The 19,872-nt window shown below is 37.5% G+C and overlaps 1 protein-coding gene across 1 annotated transcript in view; it reads left to right on the plus strand.

The window, feature by feature from the left end:
- The window catches only part of CD109 (CD109 molecule), an 82,578-nt gene that overhangs the window by 41,406 nt on the left and 21,300 nt on the right, over positions 1-19,872 (plus strand). The window contains exons 15-27 of the mRNA XM_040550897.1: positions 664-816; positions 1,603-1,677; positions 2,123-2,183; positions 2,716-2,851; positions 3,668-3,785; positions 6,415-6,528; positions 6,731-6,949; positions 8,535-8,679; positions 9,843-10,019; positions 14,109-14,190; positions 16,300-16,528; positions 17,105-17,270; positions 18,290-18,480. Coding sequence (XP_040406831.1) covers positions 664-816; positions 1,603-1,677; positions 2,123-2,183; positions 2,716-2,851; positions 3,668-3,785; positions 6,415-6,528; positions 6,731-6,949; positions 8,535-8,679; positions 9,843-10,019; positions 14,109-14,190; positions 16,300-16,528; positions 17,105-17,270; positions 18,290-18,480 — 1,866 coding nt within the window. The remainder of the gene's footprint in view (positions 1-663; positions 817-1,602; positions 1,678-2,122; positions 2,184-2,715; positions 2,852-3,667; positions 3,786-6,414; positions 6,529-6,730; positions 6,950-8,534; positions 8,680-9,842; positions 10,020-14,108; positions 14,191-16,299; positions 16,529-17,104; positions 17,271-18,289; positions 18,481-19,872) is intronic.

The following is a 19,872-nucleotide window of genomic DNA, read 5'->3' on the forward strand; positions in this document are numbered from 1 at the left end:
TATCCTTGAATACCCAATACCTTGAACACCCAGTGTCTTGAACACAGGTCCTGTGGAGACCTATCCCCTTCTGGGGAGGGAGCGAAGGGCCGGACTGTGCTGTGGGACATCTCAAATGGTCATATGAATGACACTTCCTCTCTTCACTGCCCCGTAGGAAGGCATACTGATGCTGTGTTAGTCTCTTCATGTCCTCATTCCTTGCACATGCATCCACTATATAAATCCCTTTTTCCATGTTGATGTCACTGTGGAACACTTCATTGGAATCTTTCAGGGATGGAGTTTTTCCCAAAAATACCTTTCCTGAAATGCATTACATGCTGTGTTGTATGTACATTGATAGAAAGAGAGAAGTAATTTCATTTACTGCCCTTAGCTGTAGAGACCAGTGTATTGTTGTGGCTCAAGAGATTGCTACTTACATTCTAAGAGTTGTTTGAAATGACTGTGGATCCTGTCCTGCCCAGGGAACTGATCAGCTGCAAGATCAAGAGAGCAGAAGGAATGCCGTGGTAGTTTTTCAAAGGTCCTAGGAAATGCGAATCAGCTATAACTATTAATGATAGACAACTAAGAAAATGCTTCCTTAGAGTTGTTAGCTGACTGTAAATATCAGTTATAATTTAAGCCAGTGTCACTTTTTTTTACTTTTTTTTTTAGATTAAAATTTCGTGGAGCAAAGATAAGGTCAAGCCATCTGACAAAGTCTCTCTCAAAATCAGTACAACAGACCCAGGATCAGTAATTGGACTTGCAGTTGTTGATAAAAGTACAAAGCTCCTAGGAGAAAGTAGTGACATAACAGAAGATTCCGTGAGTATATGGGGAAAAAAGGTTTTCATAATTGCGTGCGTGAAAGATGTATGTTTTTGTAAATATTACAACTTATATGCCGAATGAATAATGTTCTTTGGGCATAATTTGTATTTCTTAATTCTGCAATTTTTTTCCCCCACTTCTGCAAGTAGCTTATCTACATGAGCAGAAAAGACTCTAAGGTAGAAAAGACTCTAAGGCTTACAAGGTTATAGGCCCAGCATTTCTAATTCAAACTAATACTTAATTTGGTTTCCATTCAAGAAACCGCTCAGTTAACACTTGACAGTTTATTCTTTTGGGGAAGACGAAAAAAGTTACAGAAACTCCCCATGATTTGTGCATTGTGCTCTTTAATAATGTGCAACATAAAATAATAAAAATAATTTTATTTTTTGAGGAATGAAATTAATTATTCGTCTGTTTGAATTTCCTTTACTTGCAGAAACTCTGGTGCACCTACAAGCTGAAAGAGTTCATTTATCATTCCTAAAGTGCCCAGGTGACATATTAGCCTAAGTGCTATAAAGTATCAGTGGGCTGTAGGGTCCTATTATAGGTTTATGTAATCTCAGTCACTCATCTGTTAAGTATGAAATTAATGCAGCCTAATCCCATTCATCTCATCATGGATTCTTTTCTCTTTTATGTGAGACTTAACAGAGCTACTGCTTGAGGTACAGCTCCATAAATTAGCATCTGTAACAGTGAAAATTCTGGAAAAAAATGTGAGTTTGCATTTACTGTTTGGGTGATGCTTTTTTTTTTTTTTTTTTGTCCTAGGTATTTCATGAACTCAATTTATACAACACCGCACAGTATTTCCCCCTGATCAGAGGTTCTTTTGGAGTCTTTCAGGTACCTTTTTCATTTTTTAGATGCTGTTTTTCTGGGTGTGGCAGGGTTCTGCTTTGTGGTTTGGACATCTCTTACTAGAAGAAAAGGCTGTCAATGCCCCTTTTAAAGCTTGGGACGGTAGACAACAGTCTACAGCTTTTGTCACTTAAATAGATTTTGAATTGTAAATTTATCAACATGTAAATACTATGAATGCAAAGAAATATGTTTATACTTCCATAAATATGGCTTGCATTATGCTTGATAATGTCTTCCTTTTAAAAAGTTTTCTGTTATTAAGGCAATATTCAGATAGTCTGAGTTTTGTTGGTTCCTGTGCGTTACTTGCTTTGGGTCTATAATTGCTTTATTATGGTGACTCTATTTTCTTAAAAAGAAAATAGGACGAGCATTGCTGATGTCCTGAATGTCCTATATTGAGATATATTGTATAAATTTTATCCAGAAATGCAGCCTTTGGGTATCAACTGATGCAATTCTTGAGGAGGATAAAGACCATTTTTTTTGTAAGTAATAAAAATAAATGTAACCAAATCTAATTTATTGAGTGGGAAAGGAAATTCATGGGTTAGGGCCCCTGTTAGGTTGTCTTACTGTAGTATACATGCAGGCTGCATCCAGCCTTGCAAACCATTACTGGTTTAAAACATGCAAAATTCATATAGTTACTATTTTTAGAACTTGATATTTGCTGCTGTCCTGAGTGATCCTACTCATCAAGGGGCTGAGGGTAAATGGAGTTTTTCATTGTCGTTCCAGTTGATATACATGGCAGTGATTTGTCATTTTATTATATGTAACCATATTATGTCAGTTGCAGAAGGAGTCTGGAGGGGCCATGTTGAAACTTTATGTTCTTGTGAAACTTCTTTTATTAAACAAAACTAAATTTAAAAAAAGGCAAAAAAAATAGTTCCTGATGTCATGGAGTAATGTTAACATATGTAATAAAGCTGTAAATTATACTGCAAGCACTTTTTTTTTTTTTTTTTTTAAGCATAGACATTTGTAGGTAGGACAATACCTTTTGTTTTGTAGATGATGGAATGATACCCATAGAGGATGGTTTTGGTGATGATATGCCGGTAGCTAGAGATGGACCTCTTGATTTCAGCACTCCCTATGTGAGGACACATTTTCCGGAGACTTGGCTTTGGATCGATACCAAAACTAGGTATAAAATTAGAAGTAAAAGGAAATTTACTTACTCTTGCTGTTGTTATTCTGTAGGTTTTAGTATTTTGCATTGGTGCTGAAAAATATTGCTTAAAAATATGGTATTATTTATATTCTACTACCATCTAGAGGCCACAAGTGAGATTGGAGGCCCACCAAATGAGGCATTTCACAACAGGACAATTCTTGGCAGAATGCCTTACAGTTTCAATAGAAAGTAGATGAAAATCCTAGAGACAAAAGGGATTATCTTCCTTTTACAGATGGAGAGCTAACTCACAGGGAGACTCAATGTTCTTCTCTACAGTACATGAGAAGACTGTGACCCAGAAGCTGACATCTGTTCTTGTCTGTACCTAGTTCAAGGAGCAGTTCAAACTATCAAAGGGATGGTGAAATCACACCTGTGTTGTGAAGCACAAATGTTGTATTCCTTCACGTCTAAGAAGTTAGGGAAACAGCTGTCACTGGGGATTGTTGGAGTTGGACTCGATGATCCTTATGGGTCCCTTCCAACTCAGGATATTCTATGATTCTATGATTGTTTTACGAAATCTGTAAAATTTGATTAAACGTAATGTGATTAAATGTAATTCCCTTCAATTTATGAAATTTAAAATAATTTAAACGTTTTAATCATTTTGATCCCATCACAAATATTTCTAAATGATTAGGAAAAGGAAAGCAGATAATCAACAGCTTTTCCTGCCAAGGGTTTAGGGTTTATTTTTAATGTTTTTTAAACATTCATGTTTTCTTACTCATGTCTGTAAATGGATGCTTTTGAAAATCAGCTATGTCCTTCTGTCATCAGATCTGATGCGGATACCACAATGGAAGTCACTGTGCCTGATACCATCACGTCCTGGGTAGCCAGTGCTTTTGTGCTTTCTGAAAACAGCGGGCTTGGAGTGACAACTGCTCCAGTAGAGGTACCGCAGCACTCAACAGTTCTACTTTAAATGCTGTTAACACTGTAGGTTACTAATCGGAAACTGCGTTTTAGTTCTAACAGCAGCTGTCTCTTTGTACTTAAGAAGTGATTGCATGCGTATTCAAACTGTAAAGAAAACATCATAGTGAAGTCATATATGATACTCTGTCTGCCTTCCCTTCATGCTCATATGAATAACAGACATTACACAGATACTTGGGTGCTCATTCTTGTTGGAGTGGTTGTTTTGTTAGAGCACTTTCAGGATGTGTGCGCTTCAGAGCTTTTGTACATGACGTGGTAAGGGGAGAATGACTCCCTGAGGACAGCATATTTCCATTTTCCATAATTTCTCTGCACAGGAATCATGCTACTTCATGCAGGTAAGTTTACACAGACTAGCTGGGAAAAGGTGGCTGGGATAGGAGGGGCATGTTGTCTGCTGGAAAGATCATGCCACAATTCTTCTATTGTAGAGCTTACCCCAGGAGGGAGGACAGGACAATTGCTTAAAGACTAAATTCTGGCATCACTTTCACTTACCTGTCAAAACCAGTCTTGGACTAAACATAGGAACTCCGTTTTTGGGTAATTTAGTGTGAGGAAGAGTGGACATGGAGATCAAGCACCAGGATGAGGTGCTTATTGCTGTCAAGTTCCTCTCTCTTGTGGCTCTTTTTGTACTTCTGAGTGTTCAAGGAGAGTTTAGCAATTTAAGCTAAAGTCAGCACTCCTTAATTTAAACCTCTAACCTGAGATTTCCGGTATCAAAATGCAGTAGTCTTAGGCTCACTTTATGCTAATGGAAACAGCTTCCTAGAGAAAGTGATTTTCACCTCTTTAAAATAGGAATTACTTTTTGATACTTCATTTAAGTAGTATTTTGTATGTATTGAATTCTCTGATTCTCTGAAGGTAGTTATCTCATTCCATGCGTTATGTAAAAATCCTAGAGAAACTGCATTCTTAACTGAGATATCTCCACGTAAGTGCATAAGGTTAGAAGGGTTGAAATTGTGCAGTACTGGGTCATAGATTTCCCACTTGATGCCAGGACTTAGCTTGGAGACAGCCCTTTACTCAGTGAAGTTCTCATGGCCTCGAATTCCTGGGGAGGGGCATCTTTCAGGATCCAAACCCAGATATAGACCCAGATTTTGTAGATGGCTGCTACACTAGACACAGACCATGTGCTTTGAACATCCTGACCAAAACTCCACTACAAAATTTGGAACCTGATCTGTATTTTGTGGCTGAGGCTCCTTTGAGACTGGAATCATGATTCTTGTTTCTTTCACTCAGCTTGGCAGAGGTGGGACAGAAAGAGGGATAGCTTTCTGATTCAAACTATATGAAAATATATACTTGGCCCCTCACCCTCAAATTTGAGAAAGCTGCAAGTAGAGCAGATGTTGAGATTATTCCTTAACTATAATCACCAACATGCACTGCTCAGTACTTCACCCTTGTTGGGATGTTTAGATTGTGCTTGGAGTTCCATATGGCTGAAACATGTTAATCAGTACCATACAGAGAGGCAAATAAAAGAAATGCATGAAAACTGTGATGGGGAAATAAATAATTCTGTGTGCTTAATGTCATTTCCTGCTTTACATCTTGTTTTTATATGACTTCTACTACATGGAGTGTTGATAATTTTATCTTATTGCATTTTATTGTAGGATACTGGGATATTTCAGAGTGTTAAAATTTAGTATTGCAAGAGGTTTAAAGGAAAAAAACAAAACAAAACAAAATCAAAGGAAATATGTACCTAGTGAAAACATTGAGTAAGAACTAAACAAAAATTCTCCATCAAAACTTTTCTAATTGTGAAAGACATTTTTGACACTGAAAACTTTAGTAAACAACTTCAAAATATTTTTGGAATATTTGCTAGATAGAAAGAAGTCTGAGGGTTTTCTGGATCTGAAATTCAAAACACTTAGACGAATTTTTTTTTAATGAAAACCAAATTAAAACCATTTTTAGTTGACATTTCACTAATAAAAGATATCATGCCTCAGCCATTCCTATTGTACGGATGTTCATAAACAGTGAAATTTTGATCCCGTTCAGCTTGATGAGAACTTACCACTGCCTTCTTAGAGCCAAGACTTCATCCAAAAGCCTCTGTTAACAGATAAAAGCAACTGCTTGCTGGTAGATTTCTGCAGTTTTTCTTTTAATTAATAAAAGATGTATTTTTAGAAATATAATGTAGAACTCAGGCCAAGATTAATCTTACAAAATAACGTATTATACTAAGGCGTTGGTGAATTACAGAATTTGGGAGAATTAGTTATCTTGTGTTCCAACATGTATTTCTGTATTGACACGGACAAGGTGCCTCTGTCAGAATTTGCCATGTCAAAGCTGCCAGGAGTCCAGCAGCTCTCATCTGAATGGCATTGCAGAGTTCCAACAAAGGTGGCTATGAGCAGAAGCATCTTTGGTTTCTGTTTTAGCCCTGTACTAATACATTTTGTTAATTGTAGAGTATGAGTAAACATACTGTCATGTATTTAAAGATGAGACATTCTAATTAGAAGATATACTAAACAGTCATCTTCTCACTGGTGTCCGATTGTAGGGACTCACTGTTTTGTGCTGATCTTGTTTTGCAGCTAGAAGCTTTTCAACCTTTCTTCATTTTCCTAAACCTTCCATACTCTGTCATCAGAGGAGAGCAGTTCATTTTGGAAGTGAATATCTTTAATTATTTGAAAGAAGAAGCTGAGGTAAAATAAGTCTTTCTGTATTTGAATGTTACCAGACACTGAGGGGTGGTGGAGATCACATCTTTCTCTTTTGAGATCCTTAATGTTTTCTTCAGTAATCAGATTGTAAAGCTATTTCTCTATTTACCCCAAAAAAGGAGGCTTATGAAAGCAGTTCTTCAAAATTAACACCTGCTATTGCAAATGTTATTGTATTTTACAGGTTAGTGTGATCCTGGATGTGAGTGATGCTTTTGATATTTTTTTAACATCCAATGAAGTAAATGCTACAGTAAATCAACAGTCTGTATTTGTACCAAGTGAAGATGGGAAAACTGTTCAATTCCCAATCAAGCCAAAACAGCTGGGAGAGATTCCCATCAAAGTGACAGCGATATCATCTGCTGCTTCTGATGCTATCATCCAGAAAGTTTTAGTAAAGGTAAACAGTTGTCAGCATGGCTTGTTCCAAGGATAAATTACTCCCTAAATAGATAACGGAGCGTTGCAAAAAGGCAAACTGATTTACTTCTCTGCCTCTCATTTTTTAAGGTTGGTTTCAGGTCAGGTGGATTTAAGTTAAAAGCACTTCTTTTAAAAAAATTCCTCCTTTAAAAATCTTCAGAACCTCTTTCAGGAATGAAAACATAGATCGTGTTCTACAACTGATCATGTGTCCAGTCCTTCTGAAAGCAAAGCAAAACCTGTTTTCACATTAGTGAATTCATGATGCTACAGTTAGCTTCATAACCTGTTGTGGACCAAGTGGTCCAAGAGTGGACCAAGTAACTGTATTATGGATAAATGCAATGAATTTCTTAGTGCACCTGGCTTCGTTCAAAGCCTGTTTTTATGAACATTTCTGTATTGTGGTAGTGGTGGAAATGTAGCACCCAGATTTTCTGATAAACCAGAAGCTTTTGGATGAGACTTGCCTTTACTTCTGACGTCTAACCATTTGAGTCATGTTAGTCTCCATTTCAGGAGAAGGCAATAGACACTTGTAATCTCATCCTAAATTAGCTACTAAAGATTATAGAGTCAGAGAAGTGTTGAGTTTAGAAAGGACTTCTGGAGATCAGGTAGTTCATCCTTCCTGCTCAGAGCAGGATCGACAACAGCAGCATGTTCAGGACCCTGTCAGTCAGGTTTTGAACATACCCAAGGACGGAGACTTCTCAGCCTGTCTGAGCAACTTGTTCTAGTGTTTGAGTACCCTTACAATGTTTTTAAAAAGATATTTTTTTATATTTGAATGGAATTTCCCTTATTTCAATTGTACCCATCGCCTCCTGTTCTGCCAGTGGGCATCACTGAGAAGAGTCTGTCTCTGTTTCTGAGAAGAGCCTGGCTGCATCTTCTTTGCTCCCTCCAATGAGGTGTTTATATACATTGTTGAGATTCTTCTTGAACCTTCTCTTCTCCAGACCGAGCAGTCCTAGCTCTCTCTGCCTCTCCTTGTATGACAGGTGCTCTAAGCATTTAATTGTTTTTGTGACTCTTGGCTGGACTCACTCCAGTCTGTCCATGTTTCTTGTACTGCCGAGCCCACAACTAGACCCAGTACTCCAGATGTCTCACCAGTGCTGAGTGGAGGATCACCTTCCTCAACCTGCTGGCAATGCTTTCCCTGATGCAACACAGGATGCAGTTGGCTACCTTTGCCACAAGGTCCCTTTGCTGGCTCATGTTCAAGACCGCTTCTGGCCTTGTAATATGCTTGGTCACGGAGCTCCGTGCTTGGCATTGAGCTCACTGGAATCAAAGATGCTTTCATTGATTTTGTAGGTGTATTTTTATAATTAACATGTGGTCTCTAGAAGCAAATAGTGGAGGCAAGTCTTTATTATAATAACTTTTCTGTTTCAGTTCAGACAGGCCAATAGCTCAGGTTCTTGACAGGTTAGGAAGCAGTGCAAAATATCTGACAGAGCTTTAGATGTCTCAGCACAGTAAGCATATAGTCCCAATCCAAAAAGCAGCAAACTGTTGGAAATTACAATAATCCTCTCTGTTTTTTTCGATAGGCTGAAGGATTGGAACAGACATATTCTCAGACACTCCTTTTGGATTTAACTGGGAGTAAACCACGAGCGGTGTCAAATACTTTGGATTTCACTTTTCCTTCTGATGTTGTAAGTGGCAGTGAGAGAGTGCAGGTCACTGCTGTTGGTAAGGATTATTTTGTTTTATTTCCATCTTTATTATTTGTTGGTCAGCTGTTTTTTGTTGTTGTTTTGAGAATAGTTTGTTGCCTGCTGGGCTTTTGCTGAACTCAGCTAGTACCTAAGACAGAGCATGAAGGTACAGCATGCCACTACCACTGCTTTTGAAAGTCTAGGGTATCTGTATTGCATATAGTTGTGGAAGGATTGGTCTTCATTAGCAGTGTTTGGCATATGTAATATCCTCTTGCAAGTTACGGCATGGTTGCCAAATTTAACATGTGTCCATAATCCAGGTGCTGGTATCTCCTGCACTGCAGTCATAGGTGCTTTATAAAGAATGAGGCAGTTGCCAGTAGTTACTGGAAGCAGTAAACTCTGTCAAGTAGACCAGGGAGGTTGACGTGTAATATTCTGAGCTACCACAGCAGGATTTTCCAGAGCTTTTCTCAGATCTCCTACTAAACGATCTCCTTCTATAAGACTTTTCCCTGTATGGTTGTTGCTTTATAGGTTTTTCAGGAACTGTGTTAATTTTGATTTAACTGCTATGGGCTGAATCATTAGTTCAAAATCATTTTTCATCGTGCATTGGATGAAGCATAAAAAGACTGTATAGACGGAGTGTGTTATTCATTTTATTTATTTCATTTACAGTGTTATGATATTGACTGTCCTTTTTCAGAGTTAGAGAGGGAGTCAGATTTTAATAATGAAGGTCCTGCAGTTTGCTAGTTTTGTGTTTAAATTCTGCTTATCTGGAGAATACAACCTAAAATTCAGCTGATAGTTGGTCCTTGTGACTCCTAGGCTTTGATAACTCTGGGTGAGAATAGAAATACAGGAAATTCGAAATATGTGCAATTGCTGTAACACTATCCTAGAGAAAATAACTTTTGGCTTTTTAAAATGGTGTCTGTTTGAAATTATCCTGTCAGGAAGGTCAGGAAAGCTCTGAGGGGAGATTGGTCAGTGGGCAAAAAAAAGCTGATGAGAAGACTGTGCATGGTTAATGAAGTTTTCTGCCTGATTAGTGGTGTTTTGTACATACATTTCTAATGTATCATATTTTCTCCCAGCTTAGCTGATACTACCCTTTATGTGTTATGCATACATTTATTTGCATTAAGATTAAATTTATTTGCATTAAGCTTTAATTTTATCTTTCAGGTGATTTACTTGGACCTTCTATCAATGGTTTGTCATCATTAATTAAGATGCCTTATGGCTGTGGTGAACAGAATATGATCAATTTTGCTCCAAATGTATATATTTTGCAATACCTCACTAAAACCGGGCAGATGAGAGAGGATATTAAATCAAAAGCTGTATCATTTATGAGAAAAGGTGTGTATGCTTAAAAAAAAAAGTTATCTTTTGCTAGTAAGAATTCTTAAAAATCTATCTGTGACTTTGCATTTGCTATCTGAAATCCTGTTCTATTGTGTTGTGTGAACTGGAAGAAAAACTTAGCTTTTTCTTTCTTTTCCTTTTTCTTCTGAGATGATAGAATTAAAGAGCAAATAATTTTATTTACAAGGGCAAGTTTGCTCTGAAAAAACACGTCATTTTTATATAGTTACTTTTCAGAGGGAAACTTCATTTTAGAAGGCAATTCATGTAGCTTTCCTTGGGGGTTGCTATCTCTCCTTTAATAAAACCATGCATGAGCAAACATTTCTGATCTCTGCTTGAGGCACAGAAGGTGAAAACTAGTCAGGGGTCAGCGAGGACCATAGCCATCCCATGTTTATATCTGTCCTCAGTGACAGCATGCACATCCTGCCATGTCCTTGCAGACCTCAAGGAATGATGCTTGCTCGGGTGACTGGTGTTTGCCCATCCAAGTTTTAGACTTGGTCAGAATTGAACTCTGTGCTGCCAATTGAAAACTGGAAAACTGCAGTTGGAAATGGTTTTATATTTTAACCTGGAAATACTTCAGGGCATCATCAAGTGTGGAGAGCGTAATTGCACAAGGAAGCATGCTTCCTTGTGCCTTCTGGGTAAGGTGGAATATGTGATGTACCACAATCACCATGTGGCACCCCACGTGCTGAGTGTGGTTCACAGAGAGGAATGAGACGATCCTCATCTGAGCTACACCCCTACTAAGGCAGAATGATGACATTTTCAGATTTTTTTTTACTCTCTGTAAGTATGATTTTTTTTGGTGTTTTGTTTTTTTTTTGTCTTTTTTTTTTTTTAAGATGTTGAAATTTTCCTTGGAGAAAACACATTTCAAAATAAATTTTCCTTTCGTCAAGAACCCAATTTTGTGTCAAAACTAGTCAAACGCATTTTTTTAAACCCTGCCTACTACACTGTTCAGTTGAAAAGTAAGAAAAAAGACATGTTATGTAAACAGCTACACTGAAGTGTGTAAGCAATCTACCACTCTTTGAAGATAGAGTTGTAATACCATAATTTCCCGAAATTTTCCAGTAAGTGATTTATAAAAGTTATTTTAAAGCAAGTGAAGACTATAGGATTAAATGTCACTCATATACAAAGCATTATGTTACTCAGCTTTTTCCCAGGCTTTTGAATTTAGGTACATGTTCTTAACGCTGTGGTAGCCAAAGCAAAATATGAAGAAATATTTGTAACCTTAAGATAAAAAAGAACCATGATCTAAACGTCATTTTTTCTTCATCTTTACAACTGATTTCAGTTGTTGCACTGGTTCACTTAAATGCAATCGTAAAGGAGAAGTTTATCTTTAGTTTGAGTTGCAACTTTTCATAAGCTCCATTTTTGAAAGTATTGTCGTGTAGTTTAATTTAAAACAGACTTTATTTTATATGTCAAAATCCACTAAATATTTGAAAGAGTGACCTCATAATCTGAAGTAAATGTACTAATTTTAAGACTAAATGTTAGTTGGGGGAAGGAAACATAGCTAGAAGTAGTTACTTTTCTTTTACCAGATTTTATTTACCTAGAGCAAAGGCAATGCAAAATAGCTGTCTTTAAAAAAAATAAAAAATATTTCAGTTGTGGAAATTACAGATCCTGTCTTGAAATCACTTTGGAATTAAAAAAAAACCAAACTGGTTGGTCTGAAAACTTTGGTGCTAGACACAGGCAAGCAGAGTTGGAACAATATTTTCAAACTGTTTGAAACGTAAGACCTTTTAGTCCTTCGCATATTTCTGAAGTCCTTTCCATCCTGATGTACTCTTCTTTTAGCCTGCCTCCGCTAGTCTCCTACATCTTTTGGGTTTCAGCCAGTCCTCTGGGAGTATTAGAGTACATCTTCATAATAGGATCCTTCTTTTCCTTGCCTTTCCAGTTGTATGTGTTGACATTTGAAGTGTCATTTTTCACGTCTGATTGAGTGTCCATTGGAACAAACATGGGGGTTCACAGCCCTCAGATCTATTGTTTCAGCATTTCTGCAGACATCCCTGTGTTAGATACTCTCGTGTTTGAAGATTTTTGCGTGACTGCAAGGGGCTTGGCGTTAAGAAGAAAGCAAAGGGAGTGTAGGAAATAGCTGTCCTTCCTCTGGTTCTGCTCATCTTTCCATTCCTTCTCAATCCTAGTAAATTTGGAGATAAATTTATTTTTGTGCAGTGGCTGCTCAGAAGTCTTTGTAAGCTGTTGGTCTTAGTTCGGTGCTTTTACACTACTGGTGGAGGGTGGCTATAATCCTTATTTCTGTGTATTGCCTGTTCTGTGAAGAAACAGAAGACCTCACCTTTTGGGCCTTACAGTCAGGTATTTTTGAAGAGGAGGTAGTCTGTATGTATGCATATATTTGCGTTCTTCGTGGCACATTATTTTGAGGTTAAAACTTGGACAGCAACTTTTGCCACTTAATTCCTTTTTCCTCCTACTTAAGAATTCTTGACTTCTCAAGATTGTTAACTGAGATGACAGATTCGTCTGCGTGGGAAGGATTCACCAGTTTTAATGATGGTTTAACAACCACTGTTGTTGTGCTAAATACATTTAAAACATGTTTAAGTGGGAAATTGTAATGTTAAGCACTTCTAAGGAGACAAAAACTAAACTTGATACCACTGGGGTAATAGTTTATAGGGAAAGCCATACTGGTATAATGTAGCAGTTTAGGCTCATGTATTTATATTTCTTCTGTCATAGAGACCCTGAGTAGGAGTTCATCTTATATCATAACAAAGATTGAGGGACCAGGGCATTTGTTCCTCAGTAATTACGGCTGTGGTTCACACAATGTCTGTATTCAGGGTAGTATGTAAGCAAGTGATAAATCCTTTTATCAATAAAAACAAGGAAAATGTTGTAGGTAATAGTTTTAGTTGGATGGGTCTTATGGGGCCTGTTTGTAAAGATAACCAGTATTTGCTCTCCTTCCTTTCTGTAGGACTTAATGATGCAAATGCCTTTATAAAACCTTGCTTGAGGCTTTTCCTTCTGCCTGACTGGTTCGGTATTCTGTCTATATGAATGTCAGATGTTAGACTAACGAATATTGTTTCTTAATTATAATAACTGAAATAGTGCAGCCATGAAATAAAAAAGGGGGTGGGAGGGAGATAAAAAGGTGTCTCGTGAAACGCTATTAATAGATATGGTTATTCTCGATACACAAATGGCAAGCAAAATGTAGGGTAAGGAAGGTTTTATGAATCAGAGACTACAGTGAGTAGCATATTTTAGGGAACTCTTTCTTTGGAACATTAACAAATGCTGGTTCTGCACTGAAGTCAGCTGTTGAGTAAGGACACTGCTGCTGGTCATGAGCAGCTAGTAAGCCTTTGTGGCCCTTCTACTATAGATGTTCAGCAGTCAGGAGAAAGCTACACTTGGTCTGGATACTGAGGAATATTTGGATGCTGCTTAACCAGGTTCCTCCTAGGAAGCCCTTTTGGTTACTGCTGAGATGTTTCACTCTTTTTCAGAACAGCCTCTTCCAGTATGCTTCTTTGATAGATTTGGCCAAAGCAAGTTACTGAAAGGGTCTGTTTTTCACCAGCATTTGTAGCTGTGCCCATGCCCTTCCAGTTGGAAAATACTTAATTTTTACTTCTCTATTTTGCTGGGGAAAATAGAACATTTCTTTAGGTGCATGATTTCAGTGCTTCAGCACTTTGGTGAGCTGAGCTCTATAGGTGCTGCTCTGGGCTGCGCTCACTGCTGTCCTGCTGGAGCCACTGAGTTACGTGGGAACGGGTCTCTACCCTGCACTGTCCTGTCTGGGTGGCAGATCAGTGGTAATGAGAGCCATATAGGTCTATTTTCGTAGATAGATCCTTCGTGTTACTGTGACCCACTTTCTTGTAGTCTTCTGCACTGTTCTGTGTGTTTCTGTGTATTTGGGAGATATTTTATGGAATATTTATTCAAGCTGTACTCTTCACAGCCTTAGAAAATGCCTTGCTTCATGTGAGCAGGAGGTTTGTACAGGAACCCATGTGTTCAATACCTGTCTCTGCTCTTTCACTGCAGGTTACCAAAGAGAGCTGCTTTTCCAGAGGGAAGATGGCTCTTTTAGTGCCTTTGGAAATGAGGATCCCTCTGGGAGCACATGGTAAGTAGTTCTGCCAGATTCACTTTGGAATTTGAGTATTTGAGATATTTTCCCTAAGACTAAATTTTTTTGTGAGGCTGGTAAAAGTTTCCAGCTGTATTAGCCTTCTGCCTGGTTTTCATTAGGTGTTTAGGCCAACTCTAAGGTCATTTCACTGAATAGCATGCTGTCAAGGCCATTATTAGGGCAAGTCTTTTTAATTTCGCAAAAGACAAACGATGAATTATTTTAGCCATGGGAATAGCTGAATGAAATGCTTTGAGATGTTCTGTTGAAGAGGATAGCTTACCAGCATGGAGAAAACTTAAAACTGCTTTGGAAAAAAAGTGAATTAAGGCTACTCAGGGCTTGGCTTCTTGCTGCAACAAAGAGTGAAATGTGGTTAACTGTGCAAAAGCAGAACGGTGATTGGATGTTTAAATCACCACTGCAGGCTCTCTGCAATCCAGAGCTGTTAAGTGGTTAAAACACACTCCAGTTTTATTCTCTAGTGCGACATATTTACTAGTATGTTAAGAAAGTGCCCAGGCATATTCCTGTACCCAGGAATGTAATTCCTGTTACCATTTAATTATTAGCATAGTCCCTGTCAACCTTCCAGACCCTGACACCTTCTTAACAACTTTTCGGTTATTCCTGCACCTGGTTCAGGAGTTAATGCACTGCAAGGTCCATGCCCATGCAGCATTTGCATTCAGCAACCCTGGTTTGGAAAGTAGTGGGGTTCACTGGTCTAGATACAACTTGATTGGCATTAGATGTCTTCAGCAGCCAGAAGCAAATTCTGAGGATGTCTGATTTATTAATCTGCCTAATCTGTCCAATTGCTCTAAGGTTTTTGAACATCAGAGCAGGCTGATTCTGCCTGCTTAAGAACCAGTACCTAGGAGATTCTTCCCCAGCAGGCAAAAGTGTCATAGACTCACTGTTAGTCCTCTAGTAATGTATAAAGACATAAGAAAGTGGGACTACTTTAAGTGTTGTATATGCCAAGGTGACTCCATAGAGAACACAGAGCTTGGTCTGAAAGTTTTTTCTGTTGCTTTCCTTGAAGGAAGAATGACAATAATGGCATAGCTTATTCTTGCAGTTGACTGGAACCATTTAGGGCTCTGTCATCTTCATTGCTTCAAATAGATTTTCAGTTTTCTCTGTACTGGAGGCTGAGGACTCTATGAGGCATTCCCTGTGGGGTGAACAGAGCTACTGATGGAAAAAAAATAATAAAAATTGTCCCACTTGCATCTTAATACACCTCCTTTTTTGAGACTGTAAAACCCTTTTCAGTGCTGAATTTCACCTTAAGAAACACACATAGTATGCATAATAGTGGAAGCTAGCTAGATAAACAGATAGAGACAAGTTCCAGCACTTTGTTTAGCTAATCCACATTTGGTTAGTTTAAATGTACTTACGTGCTTCAGCCAACTTCAAATAGAACTTTTCCAATTACTCTGTCACTGATCCAGTTCCTCATTCTGGAGTCAGTGAGCATCTTTCATTGACGTCATTGGGATTTGCCTTAGACTAGGTACTGATGGGCTGAAAAATGAAGATAATTTATCTGCATTGGCAACCCTGGTACTTATATGGTGCGGTGACAGGTTACATGAATAAACATTTAGCAAAGAAAGGAGTCAAAGCAGAACTTCAGATTATTGATGAATTAAACAAGGGTTGTTTCGATTATGTCATTGCAGGGATAATTGTGATAACTACCATCACACTTATAACTGCATTACTGTTAACTATGCTTTTGCCACTTTAGTCTTGCAACAGAAGGCAGGAGAGCAACATTTGAATAAAGTTAAACAAATGCTGTAAGAGGCTTGGATAAACAAAGATAAACAAAGTCTTGGAGCCTATAGTCTGTACTTATTTTTGAAACATAACAGCTGCAAAAGGGATTATCTTTAGGAACAAGGAAATAGCTTCATTTTTTGTGGATTAAGCTTAGTCTACTTTCTTGTCTGGTTGAAGCATGTATTTTCCTCCATGCTTAAAGGTGTGTGTAGAATACCTTATACGTCACTATATTCTTACATCATGTTAAGCAGAAGCTGTAAGATGTTGCTAATTTTGTCCTATTTAATTAACCTTTTCCCCAAGGTTATCAGCTTTTGTATTAAGATGTTTCCTTCAAGCTCGTCCATTCATAGATATTGACCAAGATGTACTCATGGATACAGCTAAATGGATTGTCCGGCATCAGAAATTAAATGGAGAATTTCAGGAGCCTGGCAAAGTGTTACACAGTGACCTCCAAGGAGGCACCAATAATCCAGTCACTCTCACAGCGTACATCATGTCATCCCTCCTAGGGTTCCCAGATAAACAGGTATTGGAATTCATAAATGGAATTTGTAGTTACTGGAATACTTCATAAACTGTCATACTACCTGGCAAACACCTGGTAGTGTAAAGAAATAGAGGCACATCTGAATAGAGACAAAACTTAACATGATTTGGTAAAACTTGCCTGTACTTTGGTTTACTTCTTAAGACAATACGAAGTTGTGCTGTGAAGCCATCCAATTTTGTGTACCTTTGCAAAATCTAAAGACAATTACTTTTAGCAAGAATATTGTCATGTCTTCAGTCCAAGAATTTAAAAAGCAATTTACAGGGGGAACTATCCTTAGAGATGTTAAGTCATTGCGTTGATTTAATTGAGATTACTCATGTTCATAAAAGTGCCACATTCCGTTGATTTAATTGAGATTACTCATGTTCATAAAAGTGCCAGTTTGAAAGGTTTGCCTCTGAGGTTCATGTCTGTGACTGTGAAAGAGATTTTCAGTACTTGGTTGTTTGAAGATAGTAATGTTTCTATTCCTGTACAAGTTTTTCTTTTATATTGTAATAATATGTATTTTATTCATTGTATATTCTTCAATGTGATCTTCATTTTCAGCATGCGTATGTTATCAAGAGTGCTACAAACTATCTAGAAGATAAATTACAAGAAGGCATTTCGGATAATTATACTTTGGCACTTGTGACATATGCATTGTCATGGGCCAAGAGTACAAAAGCCAAGGAAGCCCTGAGTATACTGAATGAGAGAGCAGAACACCAAGGTATTGCACAATAGTCCTCAACATTTGTATAGATGGATGTTCTTCAATTTGAAAAATATCTGTCATATATTTACAGCTGTATAAATAAATAAAGAGGATCTTCTGAATTCAGATATGTTTTGAGCTTGGTGTATATAACAGGCTAGGAACTTCTAGAAAGCTTTAATGAAAAGCGTCCATAAATGAATTGCAATTCACAGCAAAGTTAGGCCTTCCAGTTTTAAGTACAGCAGCCTTGATGAGAGTACAGTGATGCTGTCAAAGAACATTACTTGTCAGTTGTAAGATCAGTGTGGGTGGTTAGCTGAAATCAGTATTGGAATGAAGAGATGAAGGATTGGATTTACTGTGAGCTGGTACAGAGGTGTATTGCACTTTCTGTAGTGACCAGCCATCTCATCATGTTTAGCCTCTTCTGAGTTCAGCATGACTGAATTTCGTTTCCTGTTTCGATGGAAGAACAGACCATATGGAGCATAAGATATTGAAGTTTTGGATTAAAAATAGTAATTGTGCTCTTGAAAAACTTGAAGGAATTCATGTTCTAGACTAGAAACTGAGCCTCTAGAGTGTCCTTCCATCTTTACTGCATTAGGCTTTTCAGTCAGTCACTTTTGGGAAGGGGAAATTTGCGCTTCACTCAAGGACGAGTCCTAGTGGGCAGCCATGATGTTTGAAGTTCCTTCTCTAGTGAGTACCCCAGCAACGAGGTGGCTTTTCTACAAGAGCTCAGTTACTTCAGGCTGACAATAGGAAGGGTCAATGTAAAGTTCACTGAAATCAATGGGAGTGACTATTTGGACTCCAGCTTTCTTTGGACCTATATTATGCAGCTCCTGAGGAAGTGCTTAAATTAATCCTTTACTGGACATGCAATTCAGTTAATTCACTTAATTTTAAATTCACTTAATTTTAAAGAAATCCAGTACATAAGCAGAAGTTAACTCTTAAATAAGTCTTTCCCAGAAGTCCAAAGACTTCAGAATGTGAATCTGAGGTTATTTTGTTTTATTTTTCAGGGGAATTTCGTTTCTGGATAACACCTGCTTCTGAAATGTCTGATTCATGGCAGCCACGGTCCATTGATATTGAACTTGCAGCATATGCTCTGCTGTCACACTTTCATCAAGACAGGTTAGAAGAGGGGATCCCTGTTATGAAGTGGTTAAGTCAGCAAAGAAATCACCTGGGAGGATTTTCATCTACTCAGGTAATATCTTGCTCACTATACCTTTTCTTTTTTTTTTTTTAAATAGTGATTACTGAGTTTTGTTTTGCTGTAACAGCCTTGGTTACATGCATATTTGCATTCTTTGCAGGATTGGCATCTTAAACCTAGACTACCAACTTTAGTAATTTGGCAAGTATAATAATAAAAAAACACAACAGAATTAAAGGGTGACCTTGATTGTTTAAAATACTAAAACCCAAAGACGTTAAGTTAAGAAGAAGTGTTGCCTGTGGAAAAAGAGTTGATCAGACTTTCCAAGCAAGTGTGATAAATATCTGTGCTTATGTTTCTTCCAAGGAGAGAAACATCTTTCTATTCTTTCCATATGTGGGTCTACAAACTCCTGAAAGGCTATTAGCTAAGATAAGAAAGGGGAATAGGTTTTAGAGGAACAGCCTAACCTAGTGCCTTTATTGGCAGTTGGTCCGAACTTCATAATATGCTGTGTCCTCATTATTACACAGAATTTTGATGGGCCATGAAATTTGGAAGATCTTAGTTATCTCCGGGAGGTTTCTATGTTAGTGAAACCACATTTTGTAAGCTGTGCTGGCATCCAGAAAATTTGTATTACTTTGGATCGCATTACTTTAAACTTGCTTTTAAATTAACTACAAATGCTGGTCACAATAAAATGTCACACATCATCATACTGCTTGGTACCATTCTGTACAGGCTATTCTTCCTTATTTTCATATGTCAGTATTAATCTGAAAGAAAATAGTTCTATTAAATAAAATGTAATTTAGGAACCAGCCTGGTTCCCCTGAGGTTCTAGTATTTTCCTAATGTGTTAATTGTTGCTTATTATTTGAAGAGACTGATTGAAACACTGAATTGTTGGAAAAACTTTCTTTTAATTCTCCAGAAATTGTTTTTACTTGAAAGTTTGAAACTCTAGCAGTGTATCATTTGCCCCTGAGGGTGAAATTAAAAAATGAATTTAATTCTTTTGTTTTTCTATAATCTAAACTATTTTGATTTCAGAATTACTCCAAATGTCTCTGTGGATGCCTTATTTAATTTGTGGAAATGACCCCATACTTTTTTTTTAATAACTTCTAAGATTGTTTTAAAAAATGTTTGGAGTGTTTTCTTGCATGGGTTTATTATATTAGAAACTTAATATATTGTTAAACAATAAGGAAGAAAGTAATCAATTGCATGTGTGATATATTGTAAGTTAGGGTATCATAACACACTGTAATTTGTGTACCTGGTACAGCGTACCATGAATTTGCCATCGAGATGTTTTGCTTTATAATGCTTTCAATGTTGGGACATGAAATTATGTATATTTCATGTATATACAGGAATACAATCCATACAACGAATAACATATATGTGAATGCAGATATGAGCAAATTTTGT

This window comes from Cygnus olor, chromosome 3, assembly GCF_009769625.2.
Source record: "Cygnus olor isolate bCygOlo1 chromosome 3, bCygOlo1.pri.v2, whole genome shotgun sequence".
NCBI lineage: Eukaryota > Metazoa > Chordata > Aves > Anseriformes > Anatidae > Cygnus > Cygnus olor.